A 25,310-nucleotide genomic window follows, 5' to 3' on the forward strand; every position below is an offset into this window, starting at 1 on the left:
ATTATAATTATGAGGTTGATCATGTGAGTCATAACCTTTTATTACATTTGGATTTAGTGATGACCTCTTTAGGCAGAGTGGATTATACACAAAAGATGAGCAGATCACGTTTATCATAACAATACGTAAACAAATACATAATATAATACAAGTAAATTATAGACATCACCACGTCTATTATCCCAAGACACTTCATAGTGATTATGATAAAGAAACAACTGTCATAATAATAATCCTCTATATCCTAATAACCGCTTTATTTTCTAAAGCATTTATCTAAACTAAGAAACAAAGTGCTTCACATGATACATGGAAAACCAATGAACAGAGGAATACAAATAAAAGGTTTAATGTTTGATAAAGTGTCTCGTCCGGTTGGGTGAAGAGAGAAGGGGGGGGGGGGGGGGGCACGATGGGAGTTTCTTCGTGAGCAGGGAGGAGGATGAAGGCGTGTCCCTCCTCCTCCTCCTCCTCCTCCTCCTCCTCCCCTCCTCCTCCTCCTCCTCCGATGAGCCGGGGCTTGTACCTGCGCGCTGACCCGACCTGAGGCTCGTCTCCCGGCTGCAGCACCATGGGGATCTCCGCCTCCAGTCTGCTGGACGACCACAGGTCCACCTTCATCACAGGTAACACGCGAGTCTTCATCGGACCGAGCGCGCTTTGACGCAGCGAGCGAACTCTTCATCTTCTTCTTCATCCTCGAACTTCCTGCTCCGCTTCACGAGCACCGATCCGGGGTCGGTGGGAAGCCGCGGAGCGATCCGAGGAGCCGGGGGACGTTTGTCCCGCTGACTCTGAACCAGGTGTCTCGTCCATTTCCGCGTTCCAAACCTGTCCCTTCGCGTCGGTCTCCCTCCGCAGGGAGAAGCTGGGGAACTTGTTCCAGACAAACCTGTTGGACTGGTTCTCTGGTGTCTGTCCACAGGGAGAAGTAGAGACATGTCCTGCTGGAGTAAGTCTCTGTGAAAAGGTCCCTCCAGCCTGTCCTGTCCTGCAGGGGACACTGTCCTCTGGCTCCTCTATTGTGTCCTCTGAGTTATCTGTGGCTTCCTCTTGTTCTCTGTGGTGTCCTCTGGTCTTCTGTGGTCTCCAATGGTCTTCTATGGTGTCCTCTGTGGTGTCCTCTGGTCCACTGTGGTGTCCTCTGTGGGCTGGGTGTGTCAGGGTGGATCTGAGCAGGGGACAATTGTGTTTCTGTAACTGCAGGTGGGACAGTTCACAGAAACTGAAAACTGTCCTCATGTACTCAGCACTATGATGGGGGGGGGGGGGGTTCAGTGGTATCTGAATGTGTCTCACATGTGAAGCTCAGAGGACACATGTTGAGACTGGACTTTGAAGGTCCCAGCTTGGAGACATGTTGTGTGTCTCTGTTGTCACCAGCTCATTCCATTCTCTTGTCTCTGCTGCAACTTTTTTTTGTCAGGCTGAGTTTCCAGTTAAATCAACACAACAACACAATCTGAGGTGAGAACTCAGTTGTGGTTCTTCAGAGACTCAGGAGGAGCCGGTTTGATGAGGAGCCGGTTTGATGAGGAGCCGGTTTGATGAGGAACAGGTTCGATTCCCTCGCCGCGCCCTGAACAGCTGGTCTGTGAGCTCATCAGCTCGAGGAGTGAGTCAGTGGAGGGGATAAGAACCTGAGTTCTCCTCTGAGGCTCAGGGAGGAAACTGTGAAATGCTCAAAATGTAGAGTTCAGCTCTGAAAGCCTGGACCACGTCCTGGGGGGAGTGGCCAATTGGCTGCTGAGGGCCGAGTCCTCTTATCTGTCCTCTTCCAGATCGTCATGGAAGAGCAGCTGGAGACAGACAGACATTGCAATTATGAAAATTAGGCTTTGAGAATATTTGCAGCCTTTGTTTTGATACAAGCGTCCTGACCCTGTTGTTGGTGTCCCGTCCCTCTGGTTGGTGTCCTGACCCTCTGGTTGGTGTCCTGACCCTCTGGTTGGCGTCCAGTCCCTCTGGTTGGTGTCCTGACCCTCTGGTTGGTGTCCTGACCCTCAGGTTGGTGTCCTGACCCTCTGGTTGGTGTCCCGTCCCTCTGGTTGGTGTCCTGACCCTCTGGTTGGTGTCCCGTCCCTCTGGTTGGTGTCCCGACCCTCTGGTTGGTGTCCTGACCCTCTGGTTGGTGTCCCGTCCCTCTGGTTGGTGTCCCGACCCTCTGGTTGGTGTCCCGACCCTCTGGTTGGTGTCCCGACCCTCAGGTTGGTGTCCCGACCCTCAGGTTGGTGTCCCGACCCTCAGGTTGGTGTCCTGACCCTCTGGTTGGTGTCCTGACCCTCAGGTTGGTGTCCTGACCCTCTGGTTGGTGTCCTGACCCTCAGGTTGGTGTCCTGACCCTCAGGTTGGTGTCCTGACCCTCTGGTTGGTGTCCTGACCCTCTGGTTGGTGTCCTGACCCTCAGGTTGGTGTCCTGACCCTCAGGTTGGTGTCCTGACCCTCTGGTTGGTGTCCTGACCCTCTGGTTGGTGTCCTGACCCTCTGGTTGGTGTCCTGACCCTCAGGTTGGTGTCCTGACCCTCTGGTTGGTGTCCTGACCCTCAGGTTGGAGTCCTGACCCTCTGGTTGGCGTCCCGTCCCTCTGGTTGGTGTCCTGACCCTCGGGTTGGCTTCCCGTCACATGAACAACCCGGGGTCACGCTCCACTAAGAGCAGCTGCTGTAAACACACAACACGAAGGTGACAAAGCCTCGATGGAAGACAAAGAGCGACCTGGACTGCAGCGGTGAGCGTGTGGACCAGTCCGGAGGTTTGAGTCCTCAGGACGTCAGTGGAGCTCAAACCGAAGTTAATCAAGTTAATACCTGTCCCACTTTAGGCGTCTTCAGACAATCAAATATTCAGAGCTGATCTGTCCCCCGTCTCATCTGTTCAGTACATGAGACACGTGTCTGCTGCTGATGCTGGTTGCGTTGCCTCTGCTGTTGCCATGGTGACAAGACAGTCTTACACAGGTCCACTGAGGTGGAGACTGGAGGAGACGTCCTATGTTTGTGAGGACACGTCTGCAGGACACGTATGTGAGGACATGTTTGTCTCGTCAGTTTTTCCTGGCTGCTGCTGCGTAGAAGAGGGCGAAGTCAGAGTCTGGTGCCAGAGCAGTGACAACATGCACCCGTCCCCCATGATGCAAACATCCCTGTGTGTGTGTGTGTGTGTGTGTGTGTTTGTGTGTGTCTGTCTGTGTGTGTGTGTTTAGGGCAGAGTTTGAATATTGGCTGGCTGGTCACAGGGCTGGGTCGGATGCGGCCGGTTGGACGAAGCGATCCCGTGACTCACGAGTCTCTGGACGCTCTGATGCAGTTTCTCTGCCTGATGTCATTTGTTTTGTCGGGTGATTCAGAACGAGGTCATGTTCCTTTTATTTCTAACTCTGACTCGAACTCATGATGGAAAACAGCTGCAAAGTGTCGGGAATCGAACCTTGGTCACTGGAACTTGGCTGTTGGTTCCTGTTCATCCAGTTGAGAGAGAGAGTACTGTGATGTGACTCTAATCTGCAGCTCCGACTAATGACTCCACCAGGTGTGTGTGAGGGGGGGGGCTCTGAGAGGCTCTGAGACTCTGGATCCTTTGAGTCCATGAACAGACTGAGTCTGAACACCCCCCCCCCCCCCTCATCCTCAGCCTGCAGTAAGAGACTTGTGTTTGCCTGATCCAGTTCAAACTGATATAAAATCCAGAGCAGTCCTGATAGAAGCTCAGATTCTGTCTCCTGCCTCAGCACAGTGTGCACTGATGATGTCATTCCTCTTATGTGTGGTGCAGGACGTGGTCACAACAGGTGGTGGCGCTAGAGAGTGGCAGGAGAGGATCATATAAATCAGTTCCCATCAGATCGGTTGTGTTGATTTAGCAAAATGTGAGGAGAGATTTGTCTGTTTATTTAATTTAAACAGGGTTTCAGTGTTTCCTGGTTCGTTGCTTCTGAACCTTGAGGCTGAGCAGGTTTCATTAAGACCTCTTCATCCTCCAGCTCCTCTGGAAGACGTCCTCGAATGCGTTGAAGGATTTAAATCATCTCTTTCTCACTGAATATGTAAAAGGCATTAATGCACTTCATCTGCAGTCAGAGGATTTCACTGCAGGACTAATGTTTGGTTAATGGCTGAATCTGTTGTGTCTTTGTTTCTTCATGTTGTGTTACTCGGCCTCCAGCTGCCGTTACACAATCCCTCAGATATTCAGAGGAGCTGAGAAACTCTGAGACTTTCACTTGTGAGTCCGTCGCTCTGCACAAAGAGAGGAAGCTGCTGCTCGGCTGCAGAAGCACCTGTTGTTTACTCCGACTCACCAGTCCATTCAACACAATGCAAATGCAGCAGCACCCACGTTTCCCCCCCGAGCTGAGGTCCAGTATTTCTGTCACTAAACCGTCGACTGAGAGAAATCAAGAGAAACAGGAAATACAGAAATATAATAATAGACAGAATCATAACTCAATAAACTGTGTAGTTCTCCAGATAGAGGACCAGAACAGGAGCATGCAGTAGAACCAGATTCTGGCTGGAAGGAACATTTCAGCCTTTAATTCTGTTCTGTTCTTTGTGTTCAGCCCAGAACCTGGAAACCAGTGGAACCTGTAGCTTGGCACTCAGTCAAAAATGTCTCGAAGGGAACGATGTGTTTGAAACTAGGCTGCTTGCTGGAACTATTCACTGATCGGTGATCAGTTAGCAGAGGCAGCTGAGGTGTGTTGTCAGGCCTCACGTGGACTGAAGCTGGTCAGGTCACTGGGTCTGTCTGTGTCACAGACAGACGAGTTAACAGACTCAGGATCAGTGATGTGAAGCAGCCGCTCTGCTTTAATAGTGTAACGTCAGTGGAAGTGAAATCCCAGTCGATCCTGTCGTCTCTCTGACGGAGATGTTTACGTAACCTGTCAAAGTGCAGCTCCGTCCTAATGGACATTTGTCTCTGTCCCTCTCTCTCTTGTGTTGTCACATCCACTTTCCTGATCTCTGAAAACCTCCGACGCTCATTTGAATGAAACCTTCCAGGGTTGAGTCATAGGTCATGGGGGGGGGGGCTCAACATACACAAACACTCATTTGTCGGCCTTGTCGTGACTTGTTGAGCGTCAAAGATGTTTCCTGACCAACGACAGATTCCTCTCTGGATGTCTATGTTCATATATGTTAAAAATGACATTAACTTTACACGGAAACGATCATTCTTCTGAAAATAACTTTTTGAATTAACTGTGACGTTTATCAGTGAATGACGCTGTAGAGACTTTAAACACCAGCAGTGTCTCTACAGAGACATGTGTGTTTGCATGTTGGTGTGTAAGACAATTCTATGACATGTGAGGACACGTCTGTTCTCCTCGACCACAGGGACCCTCTCATTCTCTCATAGGAAACACACACATACACACGTGTGTGCTCATATGTTAGTGAGGACTCAATGACATCTAGGCCCTTCTCGAACCTTAACCATCCAAACTAAATACCTAAACCTAATTCTCACCCTATAACAAGTCTGAACCCTCAAACAGCCCAAGTGTCCTCACAAAGAAAAGAGTACAGGAACACACACACACAAACCAACAACCCAACACACATGTGTACGTGCACACGTAGAGACAAGGAACGTCCTGGTGCTGAAGTATGTTTCACAACAAAATGATGAGATGTGTTGGAGCTCGATCCTCGTTCACAGGGAAACATCAGAAACATCTCGGTGCCTCTGAACTGGAGGAACCGACTCTACAGAGTAACACTGCTCTGTGGACCAGTTGGAAGCTGGTCTACAGAGTAACACTGCTCTGTGGACCAGTTGAAACCGACTCTACAGAGTGACTCTGCTCTGTGGACCAGTTGGAAGCTGGTCTACAGAGTAACACTGCTCTGTGGACCAGTTGAAACCGACTCTACAGAGTAACACTGCTCTGTGGACCAGTTGAAACCGACTCTACAGAGTGACTTTGCTCTGTGGACCAGTTGGAAGCTGGTCTACAGAGTAACACTGCTCTGTGGACCAGTTGAAAGCTGGTCTACAGAGTAACACTGCTCTGTGGACCGGTTGAAAGCTGGTCTACAGAGTAACACTGCTCTGTGGACCGGTTGGAAGCTGGTCTACAGAGTAACACTGCTCTGTGGACTAGTTGAAACCGACTCTACAGAGTGGCTTTGCTCTGTGGACCAGTTGAAAGCTGGTCTACAGAGTAACACTGCTCTGTGGACCAGTTGGAAGCTGGTCTACAGAGTAACACTGCTCTGTGGACCAGTTGAAACCGACTCTACAGAGTGACTCTGCTCTGTGGACCAGTTGGAAGCTGGATCTTCTCTGCTGATCAACCTGCAGGTTCACAGGTGGATCACTGCAGCTGAGCTGGAGACACTTTCTGTTTCTTAAGCCTCAACCCTGGATTAGTGGTCAGGTGTGGCTCCTCAGGTGGAACACCTCAACACGCTGTGCTGCAGGATCTGCAGCGTTTGTACCAACACCAAGAAGAAACACATTTTATTGTGTTAGTTTCACAGTTTATAACACAACATGTTGTGAGGCGTTGGAACTCTGGTGAACCGCGGACACACACATCTTCTCTAGAATGAACAAAGAAACACCAGAGACGATGTATGAAGTGAAGAACTCAGACGTTATGATGTAAACGTCAGGGAAGTTGAATCTTGAGTGAAGTGAAGAGAACGAACAGATTGAGGCTGAAGAGCTGAGCAGAGTCTCAGGAGCTCGAGCTGCTGAGAACTGGTCCAGGATCTGAGAGAAGCAACCTGCTGCTCTGATGATCTCCACTGACTCACTGCTTCTGATTTATTCATCTGCGAGGTGGACGCTCTACTTTACATACAAAAGTGTTTTTCTATTGAAGCTCTATAGTAAACAAATGAGCCACTTCCAGTTCAGCAGGAGCTGTTCGACTGGTTTGCTCTGGAAAGAGTCCAGTTTACTGTGGAGGACGAACTCGATGGTGTCAGCAGAGGAAAGCTTGAAAGTCTTCAAGGTTTCTGACCCACAACCCGAGCTGTTTGGATCGGGTCTCTGATGGGTCGCATGGTGACCGCTCTCTGCCTCTGTCCAGAGACAGAAGACACGTTAAGAATCCCTGGTTCTCCATCACTTGGACACAACTCATCTTCTCTTTAATCAGTTATTCATGAATATTACATTAAGACACACTGAGGAGATTTAACTTGAGACCTTCTGTCCTCTTTGAATTTTTTATTTATTTGTTCACGAAGCACATCTTCAGCAGCAGGATCTGTTTCCATAGCAATGAGAGGCTGCCGCCCAGAGAGATAATCAACAACAACAACATCAACAACAACATCAACATCAACTCAACCCATAAGCAGGGAGAGACGATGAGCTGCTTCCCCCTGCTCGGCCTGTTCATCCGTTAAGTGGAGGATGTGGCTCAGTAGACGTTTGTGGATATTGAGTTTTGGAAGCTGCTGAGTTAATGATCATGGAAAGGTTCCCCTGGTGTCTCTGCTGGATGGGAGCCGGGAGGGAGACACTGAGTCTGAGTCTGTTTGCTGAGCTTTGTCTGGTTTTTCCTAAGTAACTGAATCCCTGTGCGTCGGGGGGAGGGGGGGGGGGGGGGGGGGGGACTCAGACGTTTCTGTTTCCTCTCTGTCATGATGCAAATGTTCTGCCAGCGCACAGCCCGACCAATCACAGGAGAGACCGAGGGGAGCAGGAAGTGAGAGAGATCCAGCTTTGTCAGACTTGGACAGAGACGGGGAATCTGATTGGATGGAGAAACTGTTGGTGAGCTCGGGAGTCAAACAGAGATCCTCCTCTGGATCCGATCAGAACCACAAAGATGAAGTTCAGTGTGTCTGATTCATCTCAGAGTCAGAGGAGCTTCGTGTTCCTCTGGTCATGTTCATTGTCTCCAACGTTAAATCAGTCGTCTGCTGATTCGTGTTTCATCTCTGACGTCACACGTGTAGAATCTGCACTCGTGGAACAATGTGTTTGAAAAAGCCTTGGGTCGTGTTTCCTGCTTTCACCTGTGACAACACGTCTCAGCAGCCGGCCCCTCCCTCAGCTCCGCCCTGAAACCTGAGGCCCAGGTGGTCTGTGAGGAGCCGACTCAACACGCAACATGTTACACACAACACGCAACATGTTACATGCAACACCTCTGCTCCATCCTCATGGTTTTCACTCAGAACCATGCGTTCGGACTCAAGCAGCCTCTGTGTGGTTCTCTAACTGCACTCGCTCTGATATGTTGTCGCTTGCACTCAGATTTCCTGAGCTCCAGCTTCAACTCTTCTCCTCACACTGCTTCTGACTGCAGAATGACACGTGTAGTGCTATCGTGGTCCCACCCGACACACCTGCTCGACCAATCACGAGTCTCAGCTGCCAATCATGACGTCTCTGCCTGTTTTTTATATTCAACTAATTAAAACCTAAATTACAAACTTAAAACGACAGAAACCATCTTTGAAAAACATTTATTTAACGCCTACTTAGAGTTTTTAGTCTGGTCCATTTCCCATCTGCTAACATGGAGGAGGTATACTGCATCCAGCCACCAGGGGGCGATCCTGATGCTTCGGCTTCTCTTTATGTGGTTGGTCTGATCTCTAAAAGTACACCAGTTAATGTGATGCCTTGACTCTTTGTGTGTGTCTGTGTGTGTGTGTGTGTGTGTGTAGGCCAGGCTGAGGCTGAGCTGAAGGAGTTCAGTCCGTACTACAGGAAGCAGTTCTCCGTGGCTCGGTTGTCTCAGGTGGAAGACGAGCTGGAGCAGCAGAAGGCGTCAACGACTCAGCTGCTCAGACAGAGGGTAAGACTGAGAGTCCAGATCCTGGACCAGCAGAATCTCCCTTAACCCTCTGAACCAATAAACCTTGTTATGAGCGGCTGCTGGTCCAGGATCATCTGGACTCGGACGCTCAAGAGGACATCACATGACTAACTGTTCTGCTCCTGGTGCTGAGCAGGAGGCTCCTGAGGCGGGGGAGGTTCTGTACGAGGAGGAAGTCCTTTACTTTGACGACGCCAGGAAGTGGAGGGAGAGGTACGTGGTGGTGAGAGCCAACTACTGCCTGGAGTGTCACGAGAGCCTGGAGGTGAGCCCCCCCCCCCCCCCCCCACCAGTACTCATCACCCAAACAACACAAGGGCAAAGTTAGCTCAGATTGTTTTCATCCTCTTCCTCCTCTTCCTCTTCCTCCTCCTCTTCTCAGACTTTTGTCAAAGGAGTTGCTCCGCGACAGAAGCTGCTGCCCACAGGGGGCACTGTTCTGACCACAGAGGAGAGGTACATGTCCATGGTGGACAAGTGTTTTCCTGACAAGACCAGTGAGTAATCATTAAGTGTATAGATTAATCAATGTAAGCACTGAGACTTCAATGCACAGTTTGTAACTTTCTGCCACAAGTCAAACCAGTCAAACCAGTAAGAGTCTGTGAACGGGGAGCAGCAGTGAGGGATGATGGGAGTTGTAGTCTTCTCCTGGTTCAGATTTGTCCGAGCCGTCCGAGCTTCTCTTCCTCAGCCTCCTCTGGACCTGACGAGTCGTCTTTGTGTTTCAGGCGTGAAGGAGGACTTTGCTCCGCCCCTGTCGGGGATGCCGGGTCAGTTCCCAGTTTACCTGCGTCTGCCGTACAGGAGAGACTCGTACTTCTGCTTCAGGCAGCAGGCGAAGCAGGAAGCCTTCCTGTCCATCCTGTCCGACTGCATCAGACACCAGAACCAAGGTAACACACCTTCAACACCTTCCTCTGCTGCTACACAACAACGCCTTCTGGATAACGCTGGAAATATTACTTCTTTATCATCTTTTATGTGAAACACTACTTCAGTGAAATAGAACCAACAAAGCAGAATCCTCAAGCAACCAAATCCCCCCCGATCCAGATCTTCACCAACATTCTGTTTCTGAAATGACTTCCTGAGCCGCTCCACATCCGGAGCTGTAGTGTGATCCTGCTTGAGGACGAGCTGATGATCACCTCCCAGCTCCTTCCTCGGGGGTGAGGAGGAGCTCTCGGGCCTCCTGCAGGGAGTTGAGATCCTCTGCAGGTTCAGTAGTTACCGCAGAGTGAGGCTCTCACATGTAAACTGCTCTGGTTCCACTGTGACCTGGTTCTCCTGTGTTCCCTTGCTGTCAGACTTCCTGAAGAAGAAGACGTGTGAGGTCCAGGCCTTCCTCAAAGCCATGCAGCTCTACAGACAGGACAAGGGGCGGTACGAGGGGTGGGACATGCTGATAGGAAGTGATGTCAGGGTACGTACACAGCATCTGAAGAACCAGCTCTACCCCAGTCTCTCTCTCTCTCTCTTCACCCTCCTCTGCATCTGCCCTCGTTTCTCTTGCTCATGAACTCCAGCTCGGAGACAATTAGAGACCTGATGAAGCAGATTTTGTGGTGGAGCTGAGGCAGCTTCATCAACGCTCCTTTGTTTCCTCATAACGAGCTGGAAGGAAGTCTGTGTTGTGAAGTTAATTTGTTGGAAGCTTCCTGTTGTTCCTGCTCCTAACACACGTGCAGTAAACACACATTCTAACGTGCACCCGCTGGTGCTCACTCTCACACACACACACACTCTCACACACACACACACACACACACACACACACACACACACACTCATGAGTCAGAGCTGAGAGATGAATGGAATGAACGAAATGCAGCAGAAACTAAATAAACACTTTCACTGTGTCTTATAACCACAGCTGCAACATCATAAATCAGTTGTCCTGACAGTGTGTGTCTGTGTGTGTGTACCTGTCTTTCTATAGCTGTGAGCACCACAAACAGGAACAACATCACAAAGAATCTCACAGTTACAACATCGTATTAGATAGGGAGGCTTTAGAGATTCCAAGAGCTCCAACTCCTCTGCAGCGATGACAAGAGAAATCAAATGAGTACACAATGAAACACAACGTGTGGAGGAGGCTCAGAGACGCAGGTGAACCAGGGACAAATGATTGGCACAGCTCGGGTTAGTTGGCAAATCATCTCCCCCTGGATTCAAAAGGCAGCAGCTGAGGGGGAGAGGGAGAGACGCACACACACACACACACACACACAAGAGGAGAGACACAAGGAGTAGACACACGTCCGAGCTGAGCTGATACCAGAAGCAGAAACTGTTGGACAACTTGTTTTGTTGAGTTTCTGTTAATGTTCTTCAATAAAGCAGCTGAAAAGCAAATGGTGGCTCTCTGGCTGGGCTGTGACCCTGTGACCCCATGACCCCGTGACCTTGTCAAGTGCCTCAGACACAATAAGCTGAAAGTTGTTCTGAGCAGGTTGTGCTGGTCGGAGCAGAATCCTGTTAGTTCTTTTGTCTCATCAAACACATTCACCTCTCTGTACTGAAGCTTCAGGTTCTTCAGGTTCTCGACTCTCGAGATAGAAGCTTCTCTGATGAAAGCTTCCGTTGTATTTTTTCAGGTGATGTCGAATGTGGTGATGGAGCAGCTGCTCCCGTCCCTGGAGAAAGACTTGCTGCCTGGTCTCAAAGCCAAGAAGACGGAGAAGAAGAGAGTTTGGTTCGCTGTGAGTCAAACTGTCGAGACTTCCTTCACCTCCTTGTTCTCCTCCTCCTGCCTCATCTCCGCCTCTTCGTCATCTTCTTCTGAATAATTTAATATTCACACATCAGTTAAATCTCACCTGTAGACCTTAATGTTTGAAGTGATTGACTGACTTGTCCCTGTTTCCTGGACGCAGACGGTGGAGGCGGCCTACGTCCTGGTCCAGGAGCATCTTCTGAAGGGACTGTCGGTGCTGAAGGAGGAATGTCGGACGTCGGTGCGGCAGCAGGAAGTTCTGATCCACTCCGACATGGACCAGATCCTCAGCTCCAGGCGTCAGCTGGGGGAGAAAGTCCAAGGTAAAGTTCAGACTGATACTCGGAGCTGTCAGACACAGGACGAGCTGCATTCCTCTGTGATTCCTGAGAATGAAACTGCCTCTGGGGGGGTGGCAGTGACCTGAGGGGCTGACAGGGGGCGCCACCTGACAGCAGAGTCTCACCCGGGGAAATGTTTGACTTCCTCCTGCAGCCAAAGTGTCGGAGGCGGCGGAGAAGCTGTGCTCGGAGTCGGTCCAGCCGTACCTGGGCTCCGTCCTGGAGGAGCTGATGGAGCCAATCAGCTCGGGGTTCCAGGAGGGACGGCAGCTGAGCGAGAACATGATGGACAGGTGTCAGGACGTCCTGCTGGGAGAAGACAAAGAGGAACTGAAGAGGGTTTGTTCAGATTGATCCTGCTCTGGTTTGACACTGAAAACCAAATCTGACTTATTCATAAAAATAACACAACTGAGATTTAACAGTTTGATCTGAGACATGTGTTTTCCTTTTCTTTCAAAGACAGACAGACAGATAGAGACACAGACAGATGGACAGACAGACAGACAGAGAGAGAGACAGACATACAGACAGAGAGAGAGAGAGAGAGAGACAGAGAGAGACAGACCCACAGACAGACACACAGATAGAGAGAGACACAGACAGATGGACAGACAGACAGACAGAGAGAGAGACAGACATACAGACAGAGAGAGACACAGACAGACGGACAGACAGACAGACAGATAGAGACACAGACATACAGACAGAGAGAGAGAGAGAGAGAGACAGAGAGAGACAGACCCACAGACAGACACACAGATAGAGAGAGAGACAGATGGACAGACAGACAGACAGACAGACAGACAGACAGACAGAGAGAGAGACAGACATACAGACAGAGAGAGAGAGAGAGAGAGACAGAGAGAGACAGACCCACAGACAGACACACAGATAGAGAGAGAGACAGACAGAGAGACAGACAGACTGATAACTCTCTAACACAACATCCTCAAGCTAAACCATGTAACTGTAACTGGGCGACAGCGCCCTCTGCAGCCACATGTGGGGATTGACTCTGTTTGGCTCTGGCTCCCAGTGCTGCAGTGGTTTCAGTGGTGACGGTTTTCCCTCCTCTCTGTCTCACAGGTTCTCTTCGTCATGTCGAGACCCAACCTGCTGAGCTGCTACCAGAAGATCAGCTCCCTGCAGGAGAAGCTGAAGCACCTGCAGGACCGCTTCTCCTTCTCCAACATCCCAGGAGTGATCCACAGCGCCCAGATCGACCTGCAGCTGGTACACACACACACACACACACACACACACACACACACACACTGTGTTATTCCCTTATGAACACATGATGTTGTGTTGTCCAGCTGTTGATGTGACCCCCTCTCTTTCAGCTGATGGAGAACGCAGCCTACACGTTCGAGCAGCTGCTGCACAAGGCCGTGCAGGACCACCCCGACAACCCGGTCCACGCCGGCTCCGCCCTGGAGAAGTCCAAACACCGAGTGCTGAAGGTCCGTTCGCCTTTCACCACGACACACAAGCTGCTGAAGAGGAATCAGAACAGTTTAAATACATTTGTTTGTTTAAGTCATGTTGGGACATTAAACACCATGATGATTTTTACTGAACTCAAACTTCAATTGGACCTTTGACCTCTGGTCTCCTGCAGCAATACGACTACGACAGCAGCACAGTGAGGAAGAGGATCTTCCAGGAGACGCTCGTCTCCATCACGCTGCCCTTCCTCAAGAAGAGCCTGGCCCCCACCTGCAGGACTGTGAGTCTCACACGCACACGTAGGATGTCAACAGGACAACACACACATTCTGTTACTACAAATAACAGATCATTGACTTGTATGGATCAGTTATTAAAACCCTGATGCTGAAAAATCTACCGACGAGAAGTTGTTGTCAAAATAAAAGTCCAGTCAATAGTTCTGAGCCCTGAATCGGGTCGGCCAGAACCTGTGGACGTTTACTTTGACTTTACCTGGTGAAGCTTTCCAGCTCAGCCACATCGAGGAGAAGCAGAGAGACCTGAGCCGAGAGGAAACTGAGCAGAACCAGATGCAGTTGTTTCCGTGTTTTAGTTTCAGAAACACAACGACCTGTGTAACGATGTCATGGTCCATATCTCAACGTGTGTGTTTGTCTCTGCAGGAGCTTCAGGACCTGGAACAGCTCATCGACCCCGACCACTCCAGCTTCATCCACGTGGAGAACGTTTATGAGAGCATCCTCCTCCAGACGCTGGACCAGGAGGTCACCAAAGGTACAAAGGGACAGGAGAGCCGGCAGCAGCTCGGTGAAGACCAGTGCACTCTAATCCTTCTTGTTCTCTTTGTGTCCTGCAGTGGTGAAGGAGGCGGCGAGCCTGAAGAAGTACAACCTGTTCACGGAGAGCCGGGACCTGGTCAGCCGCTCCAGCCGCTCCAGCCTCTCCTCCCCGGCCGTCTCCACGCCCGGCAGCCCCGCCATGTCGCTGGCCTCCCCCGCCCGAAGCAGCTCTGAGCCGCCGCCGCCCTCTCCTCTAGCGTTCAACGGGCTGTCCTCCATCCCCCAGAGGGACGGGAAGGAGGAGGCAGAGACAGACGCGCCGCAGAGCGCGGCCTTGACGGACGTGACGCTGACCGAGACGCCTCTGGACCGAGTCGCTCAGAGTGAGAAGGAGACACCTGCACCCAGAGCAGAGGAGGTCCAGACTGTGAAGGCAGCAGCAGACGTCCCCGTCCAACCTGAGACGACAGCTTTAAAAGACACAAGCGCTCAGAATGAGACACAAGACGTCCGAGTGGCAGCGGCTCCAGAGACTGTGATCCCAGAGGAAGTGATTTCTGTCCAGACTCAGAAAGTGGAGACGGCTGCTGAGCCGAGGAGCACAGATGTTCCAGAAGAAGCAGGAGCAGCTGCAGAACGTTCAAAGACAGATGTTGAAGAAGAAGCTGCACAAACAGAAGCTGCTGAAGCAGAACCTGCCTCAGAGGGAAGTGAGGCCGACGCACTGAGCCCGAGCTCACCGGCCCCGTTAGAGGCGCCCCCTGGTGGGGGGGCAGCTGCAGACCCACCTGGAGACGTCATCCTGGCCATGTTGAGAAATGAGGCAAAACCAGTCACTTTCTCAGAAACCAACTCTCTGCACGTGTCAGTCGGCAGCGAGTCCCCGCCCTCAGAGGTGGAGTCCACAGAGGACGTCAAAGCAGAGCAGAGCAGCGGGGACGAGGGCTCAACCACCTCCGATGTCCCGGAGGACGACCACAGTCCCTCACCTGTGAGCTCCGAGGACGCCCCCGAGGCCACGAGCACCGAGACCCAGACAGAGGCAACTGGTGCTCCGCCCTCGGAGCCTGTCCCAGAGGGGGCCCCTGTCCTAGAGACGGTCCCTGTTCCAGAGGAGACCCCTGTCCCAGAGACGGTCCCTGTCCCAGAAGAGACTCCTGTCGTAGAGATGGTCCCTGTCGTAGAGATGGTCCCTGTCCCAGAGATGGTCCCTGTCCCAGAGATGGTCCCTGTCCCAGAGGGGGCCCCTGTCCCAGAGACGGTCCCTCTGGAAGAGATGGTCCCTGTTGCAGAGACGGCTCCTGTCGCAGAGAAGGTCCTTGTCCCAGAGGAGGCTCCATCCAGCCCCGGAGCTCGAGCGCTGGACTGCATCAAGGACATCCGGGACCTGGTGGTGGAGGTGATCGACGTGGAGGAGCTGGTGCAGCTTTACCCCAGCGGGATTCCAAAAGAAGAATAAAAGACCTGGACCCGTCAGGTCTACCTACCGTCAGGTCGACCGTGACTCTTCAGACAGACCTGAACATCTGCTCCACATCCAGGAACCGTCCACAAATGCATGAAATTGAGTTATTATTTTAGCACAAAACTGTTTTTAGAAAACTTTAGATTTAGACATTTTTATGACAGAAGATGTGAATTAAATTCTGAGTTTATTTTAAAGGAACGTTCAGGTTCTTCTTTCTGAGAATCTCCTGAGTTCTCACAGACGAGGAACCAGGCTGACCTGCCTGACTCCGTCTTCCTCACCCGACTGAGCAGATCAGTTCAGAGACAGATTAGTGTCACACTTTGATTTGTTACTTGTTTAAAAATATAATGATTTTAATATATTTGACCTTGTGATCTAAATCCAGCTGCTCATTGATCTTCGTTGTGATTTTTTTTCTTGAGCTACTGAAGGATTTTATTTTCTGATCTAAAAGAATCAAGGTCTCAAAGTGCCTCCGTGTCCATGATGTCCTCACGTGCCTTAACCGTCATGAAGAAGAAAGGAGGCGTGTCCCGGGCCTGTCCCCGTAGAGAACGCTGAGACCACGGTGGAGGTTCAGGGACGACTTGACCTTCAACTGTTCACACGAATGTTTAATCTGTAGCAAAGTCTGTAGGTGTCAACTCTGGTTTGGATTTTGAAGCAGCAGAAATAATAAAAGGTTTAATTTGCCAATAAAACAAAAATAATGTGAAGCTTTGTGTAATCCTCATCTGTGACACACAATTCTCTCATTGCAGAACAGAAGAAGAACAGTTTAATATTTCAGCTGCAGGCACATCAAGACATTATAGAACAAAACTAGATTCTTTTACATTTGTTCATATTTAAAAAGCATTTTTCAAGATAATTCAATAAAGGCTGTTCACGGTCTGACTTAAATTAGAGTCAAATCAAAATGGATGACGTCTAAATCCAGAGCCTGGATTTCATTCAGTCCACTGGAGTGTCTCCGGTGTGAGACACAGCTTCTGAGACAACATGTCTCTGAGGGACGTCCATAAACAGTGATTTAATAAACAGTTGCATCACATTAAAATAGTCATTAGAAACTCTTCAGAATAAAACATTAAGTTTAGGACTGATATTCATATTTAGTGCAGGTTTGAAAGGTTTAAACATCGTTATTAAACGTTTCACTTAAACTGTTTGTGTGTGTGTGTGTGTGTGTGTGTGTGTGTGTGTGTGTGTGTGTGTGTGTGTGTGTGTGTGCCAGGGAAGACTCAAAAGAAAACCAATAATATATAATAATAAAATGAATAACAGTCACAGTCACATCATGTCTGATAATGATTCTGAATTTAATAAAAGTCAAATGAACCCTGAAGAAAATGTTTCATACATTCTGACGCTGGTGTTTGGATCAGCGTCACCGTGACGTCACGTGACTGTCGAAGCCTGATCAGTTCGGGTCAGGCGCCATCTTGGTGTTTGACCTCAGCCAATCCCTGACCCGGACTCACCCAGCTGGTCGAGGGCGACAGGAGAACGTTCATCTATGGGACGTTCAGGGTCTCACGTCACATTTAAGTGTCTGAGCTCAGACCACTAGGTGGAGCTGTCACACCAGACATGTGTGAGGGAAAGCCCCCGGAGCCCAGAACCCAGCCCCGGAGCCCAGGCCCGGAGCCCAAAGCCCAGAGCCCAGAGCCCAGAGCCCAGAGCCCGGAGCCAGGCCCGGAGCCCAGGCCCGGAGCCCAAAGCCCAGAGCCCAGAGCCCAGAGCCCAGAGCCAAGCCTGGAGCCAGGCCCGGAGCCCAGAGCCCAGAGCCCGGAGCCAGGCCCGGAGCCCAGGCCCGGAGCCCAGAGCCCAGGCCCGGAGCCCAGGTCCAGAGCCCAGAGCCCGGAGCCCGGAGCCCGGAGCCAGGCCCGGAGCCAGGCCCGGGGCTCGGAACCAGGCCCGGAGCCCAGAGCCCGGAGCCAGGCCCGGAGCCCAGAGCCCAGAGCCCGGAGCCAGGCCTGGAGCCCAGGCCCGGGGCCCAGAGCCCAGGCCCGGAGCCCAGGTCCAGAGCCCAGAGCCCGGAGCCCGGAGCCAGGCCCGGAGCCAGGCCCGGGGCTCGGAACCAGGCCCGGAGCCCAGAGCCCGGAGCCAGGCCCGGAGCCCAGAGCCCAGAGCCCGGAGCCAGGCCCGGAGCCCAGAGCCCAGGCCCGGAGCCCAGGTCCAGAGCCCAGAGCCCGGAGCCCGGAGCCAGGCCCGGAGCCAGGCCCGGGGCTCGGAACCAGGCCCGGGGCTCGGAACCAGGCCCGGAGCCCGGAGCCCAGAGCCAGGGCTGGAGCCAGGAGCCCGGAGCCCGGAGCCAGGCCCGGAGCCCGGAGCCCGGAGCGGAGCCAGGAGCCCGGAGCCCGGAGCCAGGCCCGGAGCCAGGAGCCCGGAGCTACAGCTACAGCGTATAAATCAGTTGCCATGGTGCCCTGATAACTGGGCCCTGATGGGTGAACTGGGTCCTGGTGGGTGAAATGAGCCCTGATGGGTGAACTGGGTCCTGATGGGTGAACTGGGCCCTGAAGGGTGAACTGGGTCCTGGTGGGTGAAATGGGCCCTGATGGGTGAACTGGGTCCTGATGGGTGAACTGGGCCCTGAAGGGTGAACTGGGTCCTGGTGGGTGAAATGGGCCCTGATGGGTGAACTGGGCCCTGATGGGTGAACTGGGTCCTGGTGGGTGAAATGAGCCCTGATGGGTGAACTGGGTCCTGATGGGTGAACTGGGCCCTGAAGGGTGAACTGGGTCCTGGTGGGTGAAATGGGCCCTGATGGGTGAACTGGGTCCTGATGGGTGAACTGGGCCCTGAAGGGTGAACTGGGTCCTGGTGGGTGAAATGGGCCCTGATGGGTTAACTGGGCCCTGAAGGGTAGACTGAGCCCTGATGGGTGAACTGGGCTGTGATGGGTGAACTGGGCCCTGGTGGGTGAACTGGGCCCTGAAGGGTGAACTGGGTCCTGGTGGGTGAAATGAGCCCTGATGGGTGAACTGGGTCCTGATGGGTTAACTGGGCCCTGAAGGGTAGACTGAGCCCTGATGGGTGAACTGGGCTGTGATGGGTGAACTGGGCCCTGGTGGGTGAACTGGGCCCTGATGGGTGAACTGGGCCCTGATGGACTCGTCTCCTCCTCTGGGCCCGTCGTCCTCTGTTAAATACGAGCTGTTTGCTTTGCCCCTGCGAGCTCTATAATGACGTGTTGTTTTTAGCCAAATCACTTCCAGCGATCAGTTACACAGCTTGCAGCATATCCCCCCCCCCCCCCACACCTCCTCCTCTCTGTTTTGCCTACAGCCCCTCTCCATCACTATCTGCCCCCCCCACCCCTCTCGGAACAGAAATATGTATTTTTTCCTCTCCGCACGCTACGGCTGTCAGAGGGGATTTGAGAAGCAGCTAACGGAGGCCGAGGAACTCTGAGAGTCTGAGGAACCGTCCGGCTGCTCCCCCCCCCCGGGCTGGAGCTTTAACATGTCCCATCCGCTCTTCACCGGCTCCTCCACCAAAGTCTGTACCTGCCCCCTGGTGGCTGCACTATAGGTCATAAACCACGCCTCCTCCATGTTAGCAGATGGGATGTTAACGGTGGTTTCTCTCATTTGAATTAGTTCACAGCAATTGATAAATTCCTGGAATGTTTAGTTTATTAAATGATAGAAAGATGATCTCTGTGAAATCAAATGTATTTTTATGTTTAACTTCTTCAGAAAATCTACATGTGCCAAACAATTTGAAAACAGTTATTAGAAATGACTTAAAGACAGATGCAGACACGATGGATCAGAGGAAAGAGATGATTTCAGTTCTTCCTCCTGTAAGATGCTCGACCTCAAAGATCTGAAGTGTGGTGATGAATCAGCTCAGATGGTCTGATCAGATCCTCAGATTGTAAACAACCCACAGACCAGGAGTCTGGTGTCGCCATGTTTTCAGAACCATGATTTGTCTTCACAGGGTTCGAGAAGCTCTCTGCTCAGGGAACGTTTCACAGGAAGTGTTTTCCTGCAGGACCAGAAGTGACGCCCGACACAGCTGATGTTTCTCAATATGCAAATCAACCTGTCTGCCAGCTTCGACCTTCACGTGTCGTTGTGACGGGCTGAGGTCCTGGGGGTGGGGGGGACGCTAACACAAAGAGGCCCAGTGTTCCTGAGAAGGCCGGTTGGGTCCCAGAGGAGGGGCGGGGACGCGTCCCATCCCGCAGAGAACATTCCTCTGCAGGGAGCAGGAAAGGGAATCAGGCCTCTTTCCTCCTTCGACATGACCCCTCGGCCCCTCTGTGCCCGAGTCTTCCTGGGCCCCTTCGGGGGCCCCGCTTTGATCTGCCCCTGCTGTCACCGCTCAGGTTACAGCTCGCCAACACGCCGCCCGAGTGGAGACCAGGTCTGCTGCCCCTCCCTCCCTGCGTGTCTCCACGTCTCACCTGATTGCGGCGTTCTGCTTTTCCTTCCTCCTCAGTCTCTGGCGCCGCGTCACGTCCTCAGAGCCAGGCCCGGAGCCCAGGCCCGGAGCCCAGAGCCCGGAGCCCGGAGCCTCTTTGATTCTGCTGCTGGTGCGTTTGTGTGTCTCTCTGGAAACCGCTCGATTCCTGATGCAACACAACGTCGCTTCAGGGGACTCGCTCTCCATCTCTGATTTAATTTGGTTTAATCAAAATTCCATTAATTTACAAAAAAACACGAAATCTCAGATTAAAGCACTGCGAGGTCGATGTTTTATTTTTGTATGGATAAAGTACAATATGGAGTCGCCCTCTGTTGGTCATTAAACAGAAGACAGGTTTACACACATCCTCATTACGTTTATCTTCAGTCTATGTGTTCTTACTTCATATTTCATCTGTAGTTGTAATCAACGTTTCCTTTGGTCTCTTGACGCGGTGGCGTCTCCACAGCAGAGTTATGACATCACTTCCTGTCTCTGTCCTCTGAACCGTGTGTTGTTCACGTGTGAAAGGAAAACTCTGGAGAAACATCTGAAAACTGCTTTTGATTACAATATAAATCATTATAAAGCAAATGCTCAGAGAGAATGTTTCTGGATGTTAAAACATTATTGGCATGAATCAGTTCTGCTGATTAATTTGTGAAAGTGTCTCTGAAGGTTTAGAGGATAGCACAAGTTATCAGTTTATCATCAGGTCAATACAGACATTGATTCATGTTCATTCGTGGTTATGAATAGATAAACCTGCTCATCAGTGTTGAGTTCATTTCAAAAGGCCCCATTCACACCATGTTTCACACGTAGTTTAAAATAAGCCTCGGAGCTGGTTTTGATTATTATGTTAACCTGGATCACTCAGAGTAGAGCGGCCAAATTAAAACAGTCTCTCAGACGCGAGTCCCCCGGCGCTCGCAGTGTATTTAAACAGGTATCGGTTACAAAGCCGGGAGAGAGAGAGAGTAAAAACAGACAATAAAGAAAGAAGGGATTTCTCTCTCTCTCTCTCTCTCTCTCTCTCTCTCTCTCTCTCTCTCTCTCTCTCTCTGGGTCTCTCCGGCTGCGTCGTGGACTCGTCACAGTTCGGGCTCTCGGCAGCAGCCAAGCTAAACATTCCTCCAGCGGAGAAGAAAACCATCGACACGAGCTTTATCGCACGCAAGCAGAGGGTCGACAATAAATAAGACAAATGACTCACAATAAACTCTTTACTTCCACGACTATTCATCATCTCCAGCCCGTCAGGAATCAGCTGCTGCTCGGTACCGGGACCGAGAACGGGTTCGAGACGAAACTCAAACGTCCATTTTTGTGATAACGTTGATGGATTCTGAATTCCCTGGCTTCAGGGTCGTGTTTCTCTGGAATGTCCGGGACCAGAGAGGTTGATGCATCGGCAGAGGAATGAGCGAGAGAGGAACATGTGGGCTGGAGGAGAGAGAGAGGAACGTGGGGTTTGTTCTCAAAGCTCCAGTGTTGTTGTTGAGGGTGGAGTGATGCCCTCTGGGACGGGTGAGGGCTGCTGACCCGGACCCGGTGAGGGCTGCTCACAGCCTCCTTCACCTCCTCACAGCCTCCATCAGCTCCTCACAGCCTCCATCAGCTCCTCACAGCCTCCATCGCCTCCTCACAGCCTCCACTACCTCCTCACAGCCTCCGTCACCTCCTCACAGCCTCCATCAGCTCCTCACAGCCTCCAACAGCTCCTCACAGCCTCCATCAGCTCCTCACAGCCTCCATCAGCTCCTCACAGCCTCCATCAGCTCCTCACAGCCTCCAACAGCTCCTCACAGCCTCCATCGCCTCCTCACAGCCTCCATCACCTCCTCACAGCCTCCTTCACCTCCTCACAGCCTCCATCAGCTCCTCACAGCCTCCATCGCCTCCTCACAGCCTCCATCACCTCCTCACAGCCTCCTTCACCTCCTCACAGCCTCCATCAGCTCCTCACAGCCTCCATCGCCTCCTCACAGCCTCCATCACCTCCTCACAGCCTCCATCACCTCCTCACAGCCTCCTTCACCTCCTCACAGCCTCCATCAGCTCCTCACAGCCTCCATCGCCTCCTCACAGCCTCCATCAGCTCCTCACAGCCTCCATCGCCTCCTCACAGCCTCCATCACCTCCTCACAGCCTCCAACAGCTCCTCACAGCCTCCATCAGCTCCTCACAGCCTCCAACAGCTCCTCACAGCCTCCATCAGCTCCTCACAGCCTCCATCGCCTCCTCACAGCCTCCATCACCTCCTCACAGCCTCCTTCACCTCCTCACAGCCCCCATCAGCTCCTCACAGCCTCCATCAGCTCCTCACAGCCTCCATCGCCTCCTCACAGCCTCCATCACCTCCTCACAGCCTCCTTCACCTCCTCATAGCCTCCATCACCTCCTCACAACCTCATAAGTTTGATTCTGACTTTATAACTTCTCATGGAGGCTCCTCCAGCAGCTCCAGACACTGACAGTTGTACCAGTGGAACTGCTGGTCCCAGTCTGAAGACTCATTTGAAAGATGTTTATCTTCTCTTGTCCACCAGCAGATAGGAACATGTGAGAAAGCAGAGTGACTCTGGAGGAGGAGACGTGAGCCAATGAGAGGCCACGTCACTTCAGACAGTGACACGAACTGGCTGATCTACACTCTGGTGACTGGGGAGACTTTAATGGTATGAATGTTTGTAGGTAATCCCACTGAAACCTGTTGATGTCCATCCATCTTCTCCTGCTGGTCCAGGATCTCTGAGCTCAGCAGAATGTTCCAGACGTCCAGCTCCTCCTGAGGGATGCTGCAGTTGCAGGCCTGATGGGACACTGGGTTCTGGGTCTCCTCCCAGTTGGGCGTTCTGGTAGATCTCCAATGGTTAGATGCTGAAACTCCTTTGAGTCCCCCCCCCCACCATGTAACCCGACAGAGAAAACTCTTTTCTGCTGCTGATATTTGTGATTCTGATTTTGTGAACAGTAGAATATTGTGCCAGACGCAGAATGAGAGGGGAACTGTTCGTGCACGGCCGCCGTCTCCATCCGCTCCACTGCAGCTAAGCTCCACCCGGGCCGAGTGGGCTGCTGCACCACCACAGGGCGGTGTTTTCTTTGCGCTGCAGGGGCTGACGGGGGGGTGATAAAGGCGCCTTTGAGGCCTGCGATGCCCCGGCCTGAGAGATTAATCATTCAGACGCAGAGCAGAGACTCCTGGGGCCTGACAGCCACCCCAGGCCCAGGACTCAAACAGGCCTATTGACCGTCCCACAGCAGAAACCTCCACCTCCAGCTCCTTCACCTGGAGGGTGGAGCAGACTCATCAGCAGCTGAAACAGCTTCGTGGTTTGAGACTGAAGCTTCGTCAATTAGTTCAGTTATTAGCAGCTGAGCTCCTGACAGGATGAGCTCATCGCAGCCGGGTGAGCAAGTGCAAAACTGTTCTGGAGCGTTTCAGCGTTTTCCTCTGGAAATGTGGTCGAGTAAAAAATATCACAACTCAGCCTCTGTCTCCGAAGCGTCCACAAAGATCCTGGTGTGCGTGTGTTTGTCCACGAGGATCAAAGAGCAGGGAGCTCCGCGCCAAGAGGACGCTGCACACAACGAGTGGATGTGTGAGTGTGTGTCTGTGTGTGAGTGTGTGTGTGTGTGAGTGTGCGTCTGCTTTCTCTCTCACCTCTGCTGTCCAGCCGCTGACACACTCCAGAGCTCCGTCAGCAGCCTTTCATGTGGTTCACAGTTTAATAGGTCTCACTGATAATTTCAATGAAACACTTCCTCTGCCCCCCCCCCCCCCCCCTGCACTGCTCGGCTATAAATTACAGCTAATTACGCTGATCTGAGGTCTGGCAGCGATCACAGCGTGACTGCGAGCCGACCACACCTGTCAGTCACCCGAGCTGATTCAGGGACTCATGGTTGGTTAATGGCTGATGTCAAAATGTCTGAGGCTCAGGAGGAGGAACTGGAGGAGCCAGAGGATTCCAGAGGATCCAGAGGATTCCAGAGGATTCCAGAGGATCCAGAGGATCCAGAGGAAACACGTCGGTTTGGAAATGAGCAGCAGGAGAAGATTTCAGATTCACAGACTCACTGAACACATGCAACAGGTTTTTATTCACTTGAAATAGATTTTGAGAATTAAAATATGTATTTTTGCAGCTGGGTGTTTGCTAAAGGCTGAATTACATGTGGGGGCAAAGTGGGCAACTGCTGCAGGTGCCCCAAAAGCCCCCCCCCCCCATAAGTAAAACAATTAACTTAAACAATTAACTTATTGTGGCAAATTGCAGATAAAAGGTTAAGAAGCTGCTGTGAGTCTGATTTTAATTTAAAGCTTTTATAATCTTTTGACTTAACTTCCAGTAACTGAACTTTAAAGCTGGACTGGAAGTTCTACTGAGGATTCAACGTCTGTTAAATTCAAGTTCACACAGCGATGACATCGTGTCTTCATGGCAGGTCCATGTCCTGGACCTCATGTCTCCTCCAGTGAGTCCTCAATTAATCCATCCCTTTCATTTACTCGGCTCTTTCTGCTTCATGATTATATCTTCTGATATTTTCTTTAGTAGTTTTGACCTCGACTCCTGGTGTTTTCCTCCAGTCTGCTCTGTCTGCTCTGTCTGCTCTGTCTGCTCTGTCTGCTCTGTCTGCTCCGTCTGCTCCGTCTGCTCTGGACGGAGACGCCTGTCCCATGTTGTCATGTAAGAACAACATGGTTATCAGTGCAGCTCAGGTACGTTTGGTCCCGTCTGTCGTCTTCCATCAACTCAGGACTCCCAGCCTCTCAGGGACGTTTGACCGAGGATCCACTTCCTCACTGTGGCTTCATGTGGTCTCCTGGTTTCAGACACCTCTCAGGGACGGGGGGGGGGGGGGGGAGGACATGAAATCACATTAAAAGAGGGGCTTTGTGATTTAAAGAGAGAAAGAGGGAGATAAGGGGAAGGCAAGCATCAGACCTTTACACCCCCAGCACACACACTCACACACACACACACACACACACACCTCCTGTCTGTCGCTGATTTAACATTAAACAGGAAGAGCTCTGAGCTGGGGGGGCGGTGGCAGGAGGGGGGCGGAGGTGCACTGCTTCCCGGTGAGGAGTCAGGAACCAGAGCGAGGGCCGAGCCTGGGTAAGGTATCACATACCAGGGGCCCCGGACCCGAATCAGCCCCGTCTAGACTCTCTGGCACCTGCCTCTGCTTATTTACCACAGGCAGCCACCGGAGGCCCCGTCAGGGCCGCAGCGCCACAGGCCGACCGGCTCAGTCACCTCCGCCCACACCTCCACCTCGGGAACCAGCTCGCTCGCTCCTGAAA

At 51.9% G+C, this 25,310-nt stretch overlaps 1 protein-coding gene across 1 annotated transcript; it reads left to right on the plus strand.

Annotated features, from left to right (window-relative positions):
* Positions 1–512: 512 nt before the first annotated feature.
* Positions 513–16,278, plus strand: niban1a (niban apoptosis regulator 1a). Its single transcript, XM_062396305.1, has 14 exons — positions 513–626; positions 8,643–8,773; positions 8,931–9,059; positions 9,177–9,291; positions 9,526–9,690; positions 10,105–10,220; positions 11,398–11,502; positions 11,677–11,839; positions 12,012–12,196; positions 12,947–13,093; positions 13,204–13,323; positions 13,482–13,589; positions 13,975–14,086; positions 14,169–16,278. The coding sequence occupies exons 1-14, from the start codon at positions 572–574 to the stop codon at positions 15,548–15,550; spliced, it is 3,033 nt and encodes a 1,010-aa protein (XP_062252289.1). The 5' UTR covers positions 513–571; the 3' UTR covers positions 15,551–16,278.
* Positions 16,279–25,310: the final 9,032 nt, after the last annotated feature.

Source organism: Platichthys flesus, chromosome 9, assembly GCF_949316205.1.
Source record: "Platichthys flesus chromosome 9, fPlaFle2.1, whole genome shotgun sequence".
NCBI classification, from domain to species: domain Eukaryota; kingdom Metazoa; phylum Chordata; class Actinopteri; order Pleuronectiformes; family Pleuronectidae; genus Platichthys; species Platichthys flesus.